We start from the raw sequence: 16,466 nt of genomic DNA on the forward strand, positions 1-16,466 counted from the left end.
CCTTGTTTTAAATTTCCATTGAAAGTTCTGCTCTTGGCTGCAGTTGATCTGGACACAATGGTTTTCCATAGAGTGGAAACTTTGCTCAAGTTTAATCTTTCAGTCAGAAAAGTGTAAGCTGAACCAGCTGAGACGTCTTTGGTGTTGGCTGTTGTTTGTGCTGTTAATCAGTGGTCCTCTTCATTAGGGCACAAACAAGATTAATTATTTTACTCAAAAATTGACGTGGATGGTCTGCTACTGAGGGTTTTATCCTCAACATTGTCTCATCCCTTCTTTTTTTTTTTTTTTTTTTTTGAGATGGAGTCTCCTTCTGTCACCTAGGCTGGAGTACAGTGGCACAATCTCGGCTCACTGCAACCTCTGCCTCCCGGGTTCAAGCAATTCTCCTGTCTCAGCCTCCCAAGTAGCCAGGATTACAGGCGCCCACTATCACGCTCAGCTAATTATTTGTACTTTCAGGCACCTGAGTAGCTGGGACTAAAGGCGCATGCTGCCACGTCCAGCTAATTTTTTGTATTTTAGTAGAGACAGGGATTCACCATGTTGCCTGGGCTGGTCTCAAACTCTTGAGCTCAGGCAATCCACCTGCCTCAGCCTCCCAAAGTGCTGGGATTACAGGCGTGAGCTGCCGCGCCTGGCCTAATTTTTGCATTTTTAGTAGAGACAGGATTTCACCATGTTGGCCAGGCTGGTCTCGAATTCCTGACCTCAAGTGATTCACCCACCTCGGCCTCCCAAAGTGCTGGGATTACAGGCTGAGTCACCGCACCTGGCCTCATCCCTTCTTAAAACGAGTTATCTATTTGCAAACTGCTGGTTTCTTTGGGGCATTGTCCCCATGAGTTTTCATAAAAACATCAGTGATTTCACCATAAATGTGATGGCTATTCTTGTTTCAAATTTAGCAGAATTCTTGTTGCTCTGACAGGAACTCTTTTCAAACTGATGTCTTATCCTTCTTAGTGCTTCAAACTAGATCTCGTTCAGACATGTGATAACAAGTTAGTACAAATTTATTTTGGTGCCAAAAATTTTTGAAATCCATTCATAGTTTTGCATTTTCCATGCATGCATAATATGCGTTTTCCATGAACCTTTTGAAAACTACTTGTATAGAAAAAAAACAGTATATATAGGGTTTGGTGCTATCCAAAGTGTCAGGCAATCACTGGGAGGTCTTTGAACTATCCCAGTGGATAAGGGAGGACTACTTTGCTAAAAACTATCCCTTGTTTAACTGAAATTCAAATTTAACTGAGTGACCTGTATTTTGTCTACCAACCCTATCCTGGGGGCAGTTAAAAATACCAGAGGCCAGGCCGGGCGCGGTGGCTCACGCCTGTAATCCCAGCATTTTGGGAGGCCGAGGCGGGTGGATCACGAGGTCAGGAGATCGAGACCATCCTGGCCAACATGGTGAAACCCTGTCTCTACTAAAAATACAAAAATTAGCTGGGCACGGTGGCGGGTGCCTGTAGTCCCAGCTACTCGGGAGGCTGAGGCAGGAGAACCGCTTGAACCTGGGAGGCAGAGGTTGCAGTGAGCTGAGATAGCGCCACTGCACTCCAGCCTGGCAAGAGAGCAAGACTCTGTCAAAAAAAAGGAGGAGGAGGAGGAGGAGGAGGAGGAAGAGAGTAAGAGAAAGAGGGGAAGAGGAGGAGGAAGAGGAAGAGGAAAGGAAGAAGGAGAAGGAGAAAAGAAGAAAAGGAAAAAGAAGAAAAGGAAGAAGGAGGCCGGGCGCGGTGGCTCAAGCCTGTAATCCCAGCACTTTGGGAGGCCGAGACGGGCGGATCACGAGGTCAGGAGATCGAGACCATCCTGGCTAACACGGTGAAACCCCATCTCTACTAAAAAATACAAAAAATTAGCCGGGCGAGGTGACGGGTGCCTGTAGTCCCAGCTACTCGGGAGGCTGAGGCAGGAGAATGGCGTGAACCCGGGAGGCGGAGCTTGCAGTGAGCTGAGATCCGGCCACCGCACTCCAGCCGGGGGGACAAAAGAGAGAAGCGGAAAAAAAAAAAAAAAAAAAAAAGAAAGGAAGAAGGAGAAGCAGAAGAAGGAAGAAGGAAGAAGAAGAAGAAGAGGAAGAGGAGGAAAGAAGAAGAGGAAGAAGAGGAGGAGGAAGAAGAAGAAGAGGAGGAGGAGGAGGAAGAAGAAGAAGAAGAAGAACAAGAAGAAGAGGAAGACGAAGAAGAAGAGGAGGAAGAAAAAAAAAGAAAGAAAGAAAGAAGAAAATTGCTTATCTTTTATCTTAGCGTTACTCAGTGGGGGGAGTCCTCCCAGGTGTGATGGTCAGGACAACCAGCTGGGCTACTTTTCCACAGGCCGCCCCAATTCCTTTGGGTTCTGATTTCTCTGAGGTCCCAGGATCCAGACAGGCTTGTCCAATCCTTCCCCGCCCAAACTGTAACTCTCAGAACCAACACCCTGGCATAGGGCTGGAGGGGAAAATGGGTGAGGTCAGAGACAAAGAAGAGGGAAAGGTCAGGTGGGGCTCCGGGTTCCCTGCCACACTCCTCCGCTCGCGTTCTGCTTTTCTCCGGAGAGCTCCCGCCCACCCTGCAACCCTCACCTAGCCCCGCCGCCCTTGCCAGCTCCCTCCCAGTGCCTTGTGGAGGCGGGGCAGCAGAACCGCAGCCACAGCCAATCACAGCGGGGGCCTTCGGGGAGGGGCGTGGCCTAACAACTTCGGCGACTCAGCTGGAGCAATCTGGACGCAGGAGAGCGAAGCTCCTCTGCACCTGACCCCAGGTGCGCCCCTCAGGGTCCCCGGCTCGCGGGGCGCGCGGGATGGAGCGGGTTTGGGAGGCTGCGCCCGGAGGCCAAGCCGGGGCGGAGCTCCCAATGGAGCCCGCGGGAAGCCTGGTCCCCGGGCTGGAGCAGCCGCAGGTCCCCGAGAAGGCGCAACAACCTGAAGGTCCCGAAAGCAGCCCGAGTCCTTCCAGGGCCATGAAGAAGGCGGCGGGCGCAGGCCGGGAGCCCTCGAGCGAGAGGCAGCTGCCTTCGCCTCGCCCCGGGACCCCGCGCGTGCCGCCGCTCAGCCTGGACTACGGCGTCTGCCCCGAGCCGCCGTCGCCGGGACCCGCCTCGGTCAAGCTGCCCCGGAATGGCCAGGCGCCCGGGGCTGAGCCTGCGCCCGGCGCCTGGGCGCCCATGGAGCTGCAGGTAGATGTGCTTGTGAAGCCCGTGGGCGCGGCCGGCGGCAGCCGCACGCCGTCGCCCAGGCCCTCCACGCGCTTCCTCACGGTGCCGGTGCCCGAGTCCCCCGCCTTCTCCCGCCAAGCGGACCCAGCGCACCAGCAGCTCCTGCCGCGCGCATCGTCCCTGAGCGGCACGTGGGGACGCGGCTCGACGCTGGCTGCAGCCGGGACGGAGAGCGGCCGCGACGCTGAGGGCCGGGCCAGCCCAGTGGAAGGAAGCTCCCCGGGCTCCCCCACGTGCTGCCGCTGCAAGGAGCTGGGGCTGGAGAAGGAGGATGCGGCGCTGCTGCCCCGCGCGGGGTTGGAGGGCGACGAGAAGCTGCCCCGGGCAGTAACGCTTACCGGTGAGTTGCTCACCTGCGCCGGCAGCCGGCGCCGCCCGGTCGGGTGGACGTAGCCGAAACCCCCACACCCGCCCAGCCCTGGACCGCTGGGTAGCTGACCGACTAAGGGACCCAGTTGGCCATCCGGATCCCCCACCCGATCTGGCATCTCGGGTTTACAATCAATAACATTCCTGCCGACGTAACTGTAATCCACATTGTTGCGGTGGCTCACGCCTGTAATCCCAGCACTTTGGGAGATCGAGGCAGCCGGATCACCTGAGGTCAAGAGTTCGAGACCAGCCTGACCAATATGATGAAACCCTGTCTCCACTAAAATTACAAAAATTAGCCAGGCATGGTGGCAGGCACCTGTAATCCCAGCTACTTGGGAGGCTGAGGCATGAGAATTGCTTGAACCGGGGAGGTGGAGGTTGCAGTGAGCTGAGATCATGCCACTGCACTCCAGCCTGGGTGATAGAGTAAGACTCGGTCTCAAAAATAAATAAATAAATAAATAAATAAATAATAAATAAATAAATAAATAAATGAATAATAAAAGGGCTGGGCGCGTTGGCTCACGCCTGTAATCTCATCACTTTGGGAGGCTGAGGCAGGCAGATCACAAAGTCAGGAGTTCGAGACCAGCCTGGCTAACATGATGAAACCCTGTCTCTACTAAAAATACAAAAAAAAAATTAGCCAGGCATGGTGGCATGCACCTGTAATCCCAGCTACTCGGGAGGTTGAGGCAGGAGAATTGCTTGAACCTGGTAGGCGGAGGTTGCAGTGAGCCGAGATCGCATCACTGCACTCCAACCTGGGCGACAGAGCAAGACTGTCTCAAAAACATCACTGCACTCCAACCTGGGCGACAGAGCAAGACTGTCTCAAAAACATAAAAAAAAAGAATATCTGACTTCTTTCTCCAGAATATAAAGTTGGAACTTAAATGTTGCGGTTTATGTTGGCATCCCAGGCTGAGGGGTTGGGTGCTGGGGTGAGGTGGGTGTGATGCTGGTGTGCTATGTCTGTGGTTCTGAGTTGGGTTGGTTGGGATGGTCTCCGCTAACCTGACTGTCGTGTTTGCCCCTGTCCCAGGGCTGCCCATGTATGTGAAGTCCTTGTACTGGGCCCTGGCGTTCATGGCTGTGCTCCTGGCAGTCTCTGGGGTTGTCATTGTGGTCCTGGCCTCAAGAGCAGGTATGGTGTCCCCCGCAGTCCTCATCCCTTCTCCCTGCTGCTCCGCTACTGGGACTGTGTTTCCAGCCCTTAAAACACCTTAGAATTCGAAAGAGACACTGGGAGAGGCAACATGAAGACATGGTACTTGATGAGCAAAGTTAAGGAAAATTGGTGCCTTCCTCCCACTGGACACAGCTTGTGCACTGATAAGCAATCAGATGCCAGCCGTCACCCCAGGGACTTTGTGCACTGCACACACTATAAAACCTTCCTGGGGCCCTGCCCACCCTGAGGTTTGCCAGTTCCATGCCCCTTCATTTGAGGTGGCAACCAGGCTTTGTTTATTTAATGCAGCTTACCCTGCAGCTCACCAGCAGTCTCTGTGCTTGCAGGAGCCAGATGTCAGCCATGCCCCCCAGGCTGGGTGTTGTCCGAGGAGCACTGTTACTACTTCTCTGTAGAAGCGCAGTCCTGGGAAGCCAGCCAGGCTTTCTGCTCAGCCTACCACGCTACCCTCCCCCTGCTACGCCACACCCAGGTGAGAAGGGGGTGGCCAATCTAAGGGGGTACAGATCCTTCTAGACCACAGAATCCTAGCACTGGAAAGAAGCTTAATGATTGAATCCAGCTCTTCATTATAGAAGTCACCAAGATATAGAGGAATAGCATGACCATAACTTCGTGTAGCCTCTAACTCCTGTGCTCAGGCGATCCTCCTGCCTCAGCCTCCCGGGTAGCTATAGGCATGTGCCACCATGACCAGCTTTAAAAAAAAATTTTTTTTTGGTCACGCACAGTGGCTCACACCAGTAATCCCAGCACTTTGGGAGGCCAAGGCAGGCGGATCACAAGGTCAGGAGTTCTAGACCAGTCTGACCAACACGCTGAAACCCTGTCTCTACTAAAAATTAGCCGGACATGGTGGCGGGTGCCTGTGATCCCAGCTATTTAGGAGGCTGAGGCAGGAGAATTGCTTGAACCCGGGAGGCGGAGGTTGCAGTTGAGCCGAGATCACGCCACTGCACTCCAGCCTGCGCAACAGAGCGAGGCTCCATCTCAAAAAAATAAATAAAAATAAAAATAAAAAATTTTTTAAGAGACAGGGTCTCACTATGTTGGCCAGGCTGGTTCAAACTTATGGCCTCAAGTGATCCTCCTTCGTTAACCTCCCAAAGTGCTGGAATTACAGGCATGAGCCACTGCGCACAGCCAAGCACTTATGTTTTAATCGTTGGTCTCTGGGTCATCTTTTGATGGGCTGGGTTTGGCTGGACAGCTTAGCTTTAGAATGCAGATTGCCGGGCTTGGTTTGAGGCTGCAGGTTGGGTTTGTGTTTGCCCCAGAAGCCTCTCATCTTTCTACCTGAGAGAAACTCTTCATAAGAAAGATGGCAGACGTCTGAGAAACAAGCCAAACTGTGCAAGCATCATTTGAAGCCGCCACTCCTGTCACACAGGCCAACGTTTCAGTGGTCAAAGCAGTAACATGGCCAAGCCAAATATCAAAGGGCAGTGTAGAATAGTCCATTCCCATGGGAGAGGGAGAGGAGTGGATGTTTGCTGAACAGTAATCCAGTCAGTGGGTTTGAGAGCACCTACAAAAAGGGACCAATAGACAGGATCCAGCCCTTGGCATAATTTTTATTTTCATTTTTATTTATTTATTTATTTTTTGCAACAGAGTCTCACTCTGTTGCCCAGGAAGGCTGGAGTGCAGTGGCATGATCTCGGCTCACTGCAACCTCCACCTCCCAGGTTCAAGGGGTTCTCTTGCCTCAGCCTCCAAAGTAGCTGGGATTACAGGCATGCACCAGCACACCTGGCTAATTTTTGTATATTTAGTTGAGACAGGGTTTCTCCATGTTGGTCAGGCTGGTCTCGAAGTTCCCACCTCAGGTGATCCGCCCGCCTCGGCCTCCCAGAGTGCTAGGATCACAGCATGAGCCACTGCACCCAGCATTTTCCTTTTTTTTTTTTTTGAGACAGGTCCTCACTCTGTGGCCCAGGCTGAGTGCAGTAGTGCAGTCATGGCTCACTGCAGGCTTGAACTCCCAGGCTCAAGCAGTCCTCCCACCTCAGCCTCCTGAATAGCAAGGACTACAGGCATGTGCCACAACCGGCTACCTTATTTTTTGTAGAGACACAAGTCTTGCTATGTTGCCCAGGCTGGTCTCAAACTCCAGGACTCAAGCAGTCCTCCCACCTCAGCCTTTCAAAGTGCTGGGATTACATGTGTGAGCCACTGTGCCTGGCTTTTTTTTTTTTCCCATTTAAAAAAATTGTGTTAAAATACACATAACATAAAATGTACCATCCTAGCCATTTTAAGTATACAGTTGAGTGATATTAAATACATTCATAATGTTGAGCACCCATCACCACCATCCATCTCCTGAAATCTTTTCATCTTGTACAGCTGAAACTCTAACGCCTCTAAACACTAATTCCCCATTGCTCCCGTCCCCAGTCCCTGGCAGTCACCATGCTGCGTTCTCTCTCTCTCTTTGGTTTGGACTACTGTAAGAACCTCATACAAGTGGAATCACACAGTATTTGTCTTATTGTGACTGGCTTATTTCTTTTTTTTTTTTTTTTTTTTTTTTTGAGATGGAGTCTTGCTCTGTCACCCAGGCTGGAGTGTAGTGGTGCAATCTCAGCTCACGGCAAGCTCTGCCTCCTGGGTTCATGCCATTCTCCTGCCTCAGTCTCCCAAGTAGCTGGTACTATAGGCGCTCGCCACTATGCCTGGCTAATTTTTTGTATTTTTAGTAGAGACGGGGTTTCACTGTGTTAACCAGGATGGTCTCGATCTCCTGACTTTGTAATCCGCCCGCCTAGGCCTCCTAAAGTGCTGCGATTACAGGCGTGAGCCATCGTGCCCGCCCATGACTGGCTTATTTCACTTAGCATCATGTCCTCAAGGCTCACCTGTGTCATAGCCTGTATGAGAATTCCCTTCCTTTTTAAGGCTGTATAATATTCCATTGTATGTATGTGCCACATTTTGCTTATTTATTCATTGGTCAGTGGACAGACCCTCAGGTTGCTTCCATGTTTGGGCTGTTGTGAGTAATGCAGCTATGAATTTGGGTGGACAAATATCTCTTCGAGACCCTGTTTTCAGTTTTTTTTTTTTTTGAGTCAGAGTCTTGCTCTGTCGCCCAGGCTGGAGTGCAATGGCACAATCTCGGCTCACTGCAAGCTCTGCCTCCCGGATTCACGCCATTCTCCTGCCTCAGCCTCCCGAGCAGCTGGGACTACAGGCGCCCACCACCATGCCCTGCTAATTTTTTGGCATTTTTAGTAGAGATGGGGTTTCACCGTGTTAGCCAGGATGGTCTCAATCTCCTGACCTTGTGATCCGCCCGTCTCAGCCTCCCATAGTGCTGGGATTACAGGCGTGAGCCACCGTGCCCGGCCTGTTTTCAGTTCTTAGAGTATATACCCAGAAGTGAGAATTACTGGATCATATGGTAATCCTATTTTTAATTTTTTGAGGAATTGCCATACTGTTTTCCACAGTAGCTGTGCAATTTTACATTCCCAGCAATCCTTGGCTTAATTTTACCTGGGGGCAGGTGCCAGGAGTTTATATTAGCTGTTCTGGTACATATGAAAACGCAGCATTCCTTCTTTCAGTGCTTTAATGAGTGTGTATTAAGCACTTACTCCGTGTTTGGCATGGGGGATTCAGTAATGAGCCAGAATAGCACAGCCCCCACCTTGACAAAGCTAAGAGAACAGTGAGGGAGGCAGACATCAATCAGGAAATCATAGAAATAGATGTTTAATGACCACACTGATCTGTGCTGTGAAGGGGCGGTGCACAGTGCTACGAGAGTAAATGACAGGAGGATGTGTCCTGAAGGTCAAGGTGAGCAAGGCACCAGGTGCCTTTCAAAACACTTGCAAGAAAAGATAGTGAGGCCAGGCGCAGTGGATCACACCCGTAATCCCAGCACTTTGGGAGCCTGAGGAGGCAGGCGAATCACCTGAAGTCAGAAGTTCAAGACCAGCCTGGCCAACCTGGTGAAACCCCATTTCTACTAAAAATACAAAAATTAGCCAGGCGTGGTGGCATGCACCTGTAGTCCCCACTACTTGGGAGTCTGAGGCATGGGAATCGCTTGAACCCAGAAGATAGAGGATGCAGTGAGCCATGATTGCGCCACTGTGCTCCAGTCTGGGTAACAGAGTGAGACTCCGTCTCAAAAAAAAAAAAAAAAACATAGTGACACTGGGCCAGACAGCCTCCTGGAATCCTCTCTTCTCTGTTCCAATCTGGACCAGTTGCTCACCAGGCCTGCTGCACAGCTGTTCCGGAATTTCTATTTACCTGCATCCTCATTATGCCTTTTGCCTCTCTCCTTGGTGGGATTCCCTGTTTCACAGATCGCTTGTCTTTTCATTAGTTTCACCTCAGTCTCCTGAGTAGAGTCAGGGTTTTGCCACCTTGCCCAGGCTTGTCTTGAACTCCTGGGCTCAGGCGATCTGCCTGCCTCAGCCTCCCAAAGTGCTAGGATTACAGATGTGAGCCACCGTACCCGACCTCAATTTCTTGAGACCTTTTGTGCTTAAAGAACTTTTATTCTAACCTCCAAGCTACCAATCACTTGGCTGGTGTGTAGGAAAAACACTCAAACTGTCTTTCCTCTGCTCTCACACAACAACCACCATCAACCCAGAAGGCTTCTGTGACCACATGTGTGTTTTGTTTTGTTTTGTTTTTTCTCTTATGCACCAAGCAGTGGGCACCAGCTGGGTGTCCTGTAATTTAATTCAACTCCGATGCTGTCTTCCTGGAGATAGCTTCAGATCCCACAGTTTGAGGGCTCAGTCCCTAAGGCTGCCCAGCTTCAGACACCAGTCACAAGTCCAGGCCTCTGGAACTTCTGACTGGCTGGCTTTAAGTGTGGGCTCCCACGTTCCCCCTTTGGATTTGATTAATTTGCTCTAGCAGAGATGGGCCAGGACCCTCCCTGGAATAAGGTCTTATGACCCACAGCAGATTAGAGTCCTGCCTTGGGCAGAAGGTCGGAGAGAGAGATTCTATTTCCTAGGCCTGGGACTGCATCTGAGGCCTGGAGCACCACAGCATTATAACAAATCATGTGGCAAGGGCTGTGGGAGTTATGAGCCAGGAACTGTGGACAAGAACATTGTTTTATTTTATTTTATTTTATTTTTTATTTTATTTATTTATTTTTTGAGATGAAGTTTCACTCTGTCACCCAAGCTGGAGTGCAGTGGCGTGATCTCGGCTCACTGCAACCTCTGCCTCCTGGATTCAAGTGATGCTCCTGCCTCAGCCTCCCAAGTAGCTGGAATTACAGGCATGTGCCACCATGGCCGGCTAATTTTTTTGTATTTTTAGTAAAGATGGAGTTTCACCATGTTGGCCAGGCTGGTCTTGAACTCCTGACCTCCAAGGATCCACCTGCCTCGGCCTCCCAAAGTTCTGGGATTACAAGTGTGAGCCACCATGCCAGCCAAAAACATTATTTTAGTTAGAGATATGGAGATAGAGACATAGATATCATAATATCACATCTGGGTATAGAATTCTAGGTAGAAAATCGCTTTCCCCCAGAATTCTCCGTGACTGTCAGCTCTTAGTGTTGCCATTAAGAAATCTGAGCCAAGGTCAGGCACAGTGGAAAATTATTAGCTAGGCATAGTGGCACACACCTGTAGTCCCAGCTACTCGGGAGGCTGAGGTACTAGAATTGCTTGAACCTGGGAGGCAGAGGTTGCAGTGAGCCAAGATTGTACCACTTGCACTCCAGCCTGGGCGACAGAGCAAGACTAGGTCTCAAAAAAAAAAAAAAAAAAGAAGTCTGAGCCACTCTGATTCCCAGTTCTTTGTATGTCACTCATTTTTATTTCTTCTCTGGAAAACTTCAGTGTCTTCTTTGTTCTCAGTGTTCTGAAATTTAATAATATGCCCTGTGGGTCTTTTTCTTCATTTACATTTTTGCTGCCTTGTTTCTAATTTTCAGAACTCTTTTGACCTTCCAAATGTTCCTTTTTTATGCTGTCCTGTTCCTGTTTCATGGATGCCATCTTTTCAGTCTTGAACTCCCAACCTCAAGTGATCTGCCTGCCTCGGCCTCCCAGAGTGTGTGAGCCACCACACCTGGCTGATGCCATCTTTTCTTATTTCATTGTGGATGCTGGTGGTTTTGAAATTTTCCTCTGCTTCCTGCATTAGCTCTGATTTTTTGTGTGTACTTTTTATTCTGTTTATTGTCTTTTTCATGTTAGAAAATTTCCTCAAATGTTGTGATCCTCAGCCGCTGTCATTGAGAGTAAAGCACTAAATTACAGATTAAGTGTTCTACGTCAGGTGGGAGGGTGGGGGTGAGGCTAAGCTTTTTTAGAGGCAGGCTTTAGCATATGGGAATCAGGCAGGGACGCAGTCATTTTCTTAGTGAGTGCTGAGCTGTCATCATTCTAGGGGTAGGAGGGGGTGGTTTCATCTCTAAGTGTGTAGCACTTAAATATCCTTCCTATTTATTTGTTTGTTTATTTATTTATTTATTTATTTATTTTCCAGACAGTCTCGGTCTGTCACCCAGGCTGGAGTGCAGTGGAGCAATCTCAGCTCACTGCAACCTCTGCCTCACAGGTTCAAGTGATTCTCCTGCCTTGGCCCTCTGAGTAGCTGGGATTACAGAGTCGCACCAACACACCCAGCTAATTTTTGTATTTTTGTAGAGACGGTGTTTTGCCATGTTGGCCAGGCTGGTCTCAAACTCCTGGCCTCAAGCGATCCGCCCACCTTGGCCTCCCAAAATACTAGGATTACAGGCACGAGCTACTGTATCCCCTTCCCGTTTTAGTATAGACACCTTCACCCTTAGCTGAACCTGATATCCTGGATTCTAAAAGCCTCTGTGGTTCATCTTTCCAAATAGCTCGCTCCATAGGGAAGATGAGTGGATCTTTGGGCTGGAGGCGGAGGATCCTAACTGCTTCTTTTACAGACTTTCAACCAGTCCTTTTTCCCATACTTTGGCCTTCAGAAGGACCTGTTGTCTCTCATACTTAAGCTTTGGGAGCTTCTCAATGCAAATTGGGGTATTTCTTGGCTTTCTCCCAGCTGTCTATCTGTCCTTTCCTTGAAAACCACTGAGCTTTCTCAGCTCTGAGGCTGTTACAGTTGTCCAGCTTCCAAAATGGTGATGTTTCTCATCTGATGTTGTCTCTTCCCATTCTTTTTTTTTTTCTTTCTTTCTTTCTTTTTAACAGACACAGGGTCTTACTATGTTTCCCAAGCTGGTCTTGACCTCCTGGGCTCAAGTGATCTTCCTGCCCTGGCCTCCCAAAGTGCTGGGATTACAGACATGAGCCACCGCACTCAGCCTCTCTTCCCATTATTTTTGTCCTTTTTTCTTTCTATTTTTATCATTTAAAAAAAGTTCTACTCTTATTTAAGAGTTTTAAATATGAATGAGTTTAAATCATTGAATGCTTTTTATGCATCCAGTGGGATGGTAATATCTTTTTTGTTTCTCCTTTTAATCTCTTGTGGTGGTTTGTTTGTTTTATTCCTGGCTTCTTGTGATCAAGTCTACTTAGTCATGATTTTTTTTCCCCAAATATTTCTGGACTTGACTTGTTAATATTTCACTGAAGATTTTTAGATGCATGACATTTTGTCGGACTGTCCCTACCTGGAGTCAAAGTTGTTCTGCCCCACACAGTGGGGAGGGGAGGGAGTGCCTAGCTTTTTCTTCCTGTGGGATTGTTCCTGCAAGTGCCTGCCATGCATTACAGAAGGATTAGGGGTCCAGGCTTTGCCCGGGGATAGGGGTCAGGAACTGCCACGTGTCAGGTGACAGATCTGAAACAGTCTGTGGTCTGGTATCCCCACCTTCTGCATTGGGCTTCCCAGCCCTTTATCCCACCCACTTTGGCTGTCATATCCACACCTCTCTGAGACACACGCCTCCTCTGAGACTCACCTCTGTTCGTGCCACCTCGCCTGGGGACAATGAGAGTGAGAGTGGAGGGACAGAGCCCTGAAGAACTGGCCACTGGGCCTGTCCTGTCAGCTGCCTGGAGTGCCTGATGTCTCCTGCTCTGGAGGAGCCAAGAGGAGCCCTCCTGAGAACCCCTGGGGACTCTTGTGAGAGCAGGACAGGAAGTGAGTTCTTTTTGTTTTTTTGTTTTTTGTTTTTTTTTTTTGAGACAGAGTCTTGCTCAGCCGTTCAGGCTGGAGTGCAGAGGCGCAATCTTGGCTCACTGCAACCACCGTCTCCCAGGTTCAAGCGATTCTCCCATCTCAGCCTTCCAAGTAGCTGGGATTACAGGCACCTGCCATCATGCCTGGCTAAATTTTGTATTTTAGTAGAGATGAGGTTTCACCATGTTGGCTAGGTTGGTCTTAAACTCTTGACCTCTGGTGATCTGCCCGCCTTGGGCTCCCAAAGTGCTAGGATTACAGGCGTGAACCACTGCTCCCAGCCAAGAAGTGAAGTCTTGAACACACATACCAGTATCTCTTATTGCTATATATTTTTCTCATTATTAATATGTTCACTGCAAAAAGTTTGGAAAACATAAACATTTAGAAAGAAAATAAATTTTACTCATTATCTCATACCTAAAGATAAGCACTAACAAAATACTTTGGAATATCTACTTCCAGGCTTTTTTCTATGATATGTAACTTAAAAAAAAACAAAAATGGAAGACTGGGCCCAGTGGCTCACGCCTGTAATCCCAGCGCTTTGGGAGGCCGAGGCAGGTGGATCACCTGAGGTCAGGAGCTCAGGACCAGCCTGGCCAACATGATGAAACCCTGTCTCTACTAAAAATATAGAAATTAGCCAGGTGTGGTGACGGGTGCCTGTAATCCCAGCTACTCAGGAGGCTGAGGCAGGAGAATCGCTTTAACCTGGGTGACAGGGGTTGCAGTGAGCCGAGATTGTGCCATTGCCCTCCAGCCTGGGCAATAGAGTGAGACTCTGTCTCTTAAAAAAAAAAAAGAAAGAAAGAAAGAAAAGAAATGTGCTGTTTCATAATCTGGTTTTATTTTGTTTTTTTGTTTTGTTTTGTTTTTAGAGACAAGTCTCACTCTGTTGCCCATGCTGGAGTGCAGTGGTGCCATCATAGCTCACTGCAGCCTCAAACTCTCCTGGGCTCAAGCAATCCTCCTGCCGCGGCCTCCCGAGTAGCTGGAACCACAGACATGTGCCACCACACCCAGCTAATTTTTTATTTTTTGTAGATATGAAATCTTACTATGTTGCCCAGGCTGATCTCAAAATCAAGCGATCCTCCCACCTCAGCCTCCCAAAGTCCTGGAATTATAGTCATGAGTCCCTGTGCCTGGCTAATTCTTTTTCTAACTTTTGTTTAAATCTTTGTCAGTTTGACAGGGGAAAAGGAAGACTGGCTTTGCATTTCTTGTATTTCCACGTAAGGCCAGACCATGGCTCATACTGGTTCGGCTGTCTGGGAATAGTCTTAGAATTGCTTATCCATAGCTGGGTGCGGTGGCTCATGCCTGTAATCCCAGCAATTTGGGAGGCTGAGGCGGGCAGATCATGAGATCAGGATATCGAGACCATCCTGGCCAACATAGTGAAATCCTATCTCTATTAAAGATACAAAAAAATTAGCTGGGCATGGTGGCATGCGCATGTAGTCCCAGCTACTTGGGAGGCTGGAGCAGGAGAATCACTTGAACCTGGAAGGCGGAGGTTGCAGTGAGCCAAGATCACACCACTGCATTCAAGCCTGGCAACAGAGCGAGACTCAAAAAAAAAAAAAAATTGCTTACCCATGCCCTGTCTGTTTCTTTTCTCTTAGCATTACTCAGTCTTTTTCTTGCTGATGTGTAGGAACTCTTTCCTTTGGTTGTCCGCCTGTTATATAGGGAATATCCTTATGCCCTTAGGCACACTTGTGCCATAAGGAATCTCTACTCCTTATACCCCACAGTGTCCTGACCTTGTGCTGGGGACTGGGCATGCAGGGGTGTGGAAGGCATGGCCGGGCCTCACGGTCCAGTGGGAGCCCTCAGATCTTCCTCCTAGTCCTGTAGTCTTCCATTTATTAAAGAAGTAAAACCTTTTTTCAAATCTTATTGTATTAGCCGGGCATAGTGGCTCACACCTATAATCCCAGCACTTTGGGAGGCTGAGGCGGGTGGATCATCTGAAGTCAGGAGTTTGCAACCATTCTGGGCAACATGGCGAAACCCCATCTCTACTAAAAATACAAAATTAGCGGGACATGGTGACGCATGCCTGTGATCCCAGCTCCTTAAGAGTCTGAGGCAGAAGAACACTTGAAACTGGGAGGCAGAGGTTGCAGTGAGCTGAGATCACGCTACTGGGTGACAGAGCAAAACTCTGTCTCAAAAAATAAGTAGGCTGGGCATGGTGGCTCACACCTGTAATCACAGCACTTTGGAAGGCCGAGGCAGGCAGATCACTTGAGATCAGGAGTTCAGGACCAGCCTGGGCAAAATGGTGAAACCCCATCTCTACTAAAAATACAAAACTTAGTTGAGCGTGGTGGCACATGCCTGTAGTCCCAGCTACTCGGGAGGTTGAGGCAGGAGACTCGCTTGAACCTGGGAGGCAGAGGCTGCAGTGAGCCAAGATCGCACCACTGCAGTCCAGCCTGGGTGACTAGAGCGAGATCTTATCTCAAAAGAATAAGTAAATAAACAAATTTTATTGTATTAGTTTACTGGGGCTACTACAGCAAAATATTGCAGACTGAGTAGCTTCAACAAGCTGAGGTTCTCACAGTCCTGAAGGCTGGAGGTCTAAGATCAAGGTGTCAGCAGGTTCCGGGTTTCCAGAGGCCTCTCCTTAGCTTTCAGGTAGTGGCCCTTCTCCCTGTGTCCTCACCTGGCAATCCTGTGCCCTCCCATCTCTAGTGTCTCTTGGTATGTCTAAATTTACTCCTCTTGTAACAACCCCAGTCACATTGGATTAGGGGCCACCTGAACAGCTTTATGGGCATTTAAGCACTCTTTAAAGTCATGACTCCAAGTACAGTCACATTCTGAGGTACTGGGGGTTAGGGCACCCACGTATGAATTTTAGGGTGACAGAATTCATCCCGTCACACTTACGGAATCCCAACACTTAAAAGACTGACATACGTGACATTTTGATATGTATCAAATTGTTTTATAAGTTCAAAAGAGAACACAACACTATCCTTAAGTTCAAAAAAGAACGCTATCCTTTTCACTCGGGTCCGTGTGAAGAGACCACCAAACAGGCTTTGTGTGAGCAGCAAGGCTGCAGGTGGGTTGAGTCTGAAAAGAGTCAGCGAAGGGAGGCAGGGGTGGGGCTGTTTTACAAGGGTAGGTAGTGGAAAATTACAGTCAAAGGGGGTTGTTCTCTGACAGGAAGGGGCGGGGGGTCACAAGGTGCTCAGTGGGGGAGCTTTTGAGCCAGGATGAGCCAGGAGAAGGAATTTCACAAGGTAATGTCATCAGTTAGGGCAGGAACAGGCCATTTTCACTTCTTTTGTGATTCTTCAGTTACTTCAGGCCATCTGGATGTGTACGTGCAGGTCACAGGGGATATGATGGCTTAGCTTGGCCTCAGAGACCTGATTTTCCTGTCTTCTTATATTAATAAGAAAAATAAAACAAAATAGTGGTAAAGTGTTGGGATGGCGAAAATTTTGGTGGGTGGTATGGAGAGATAATGGGCGATGTTTCTCAGGGCTGCTTCAACCGGGATTAGGGGCGATGTGGGAACCTAGAGTGGGAGAGATTA

General features: G+C 49.0%; 1 protein-coding gene across 1 annotated transcript in view; it reads left to right on the plus strand.

Annotated features, from left to right (window-relative positions):
- The first annotated feature begins 2,668 nt into the window (after positions 1 to 2,668).
- The window catches only part of KLRG2 (killer cell lectin like receptor G2), a 29,933-nt gene continuing 16,135 nt past the window's right edge, over positions 2,669 to 16,466 (plus strand). The window contains exons 1-3 of the mRNA XM_003896673.5: positions 2,669 to 3,547; positions 4,628 to 4,729; positions 5,104 to 5,249. Of these exons, the coding sequence (XP_003896722.2) occupies positions 2,794 to 3,547; positions 4,628 to 4,729; positions 5,104 to 5,249 (1,002 nt within the window). The 5' untranslated portion in view covers positions 2,669 to 2,793. The remainder of the gene's footprint in view (positions 3,548 to 4,627; positions 4,730 to 5,103; positions 5,250 to 16,466) is intronic.

This window comes from Papio anubis, chromosome 4, assembly GCF_008728515.1.
Source record: "Papio anubis isolate 15944 chromosome 4, Panubis1.0, whole genome shotgun sequence".
Taxonomy (NCBI): domain Eukaryota; kingdom Metazoa; phylum Chordata; class Mammalia; order Primates; family Cercopithecidae; genus Papio; species Papio anubis.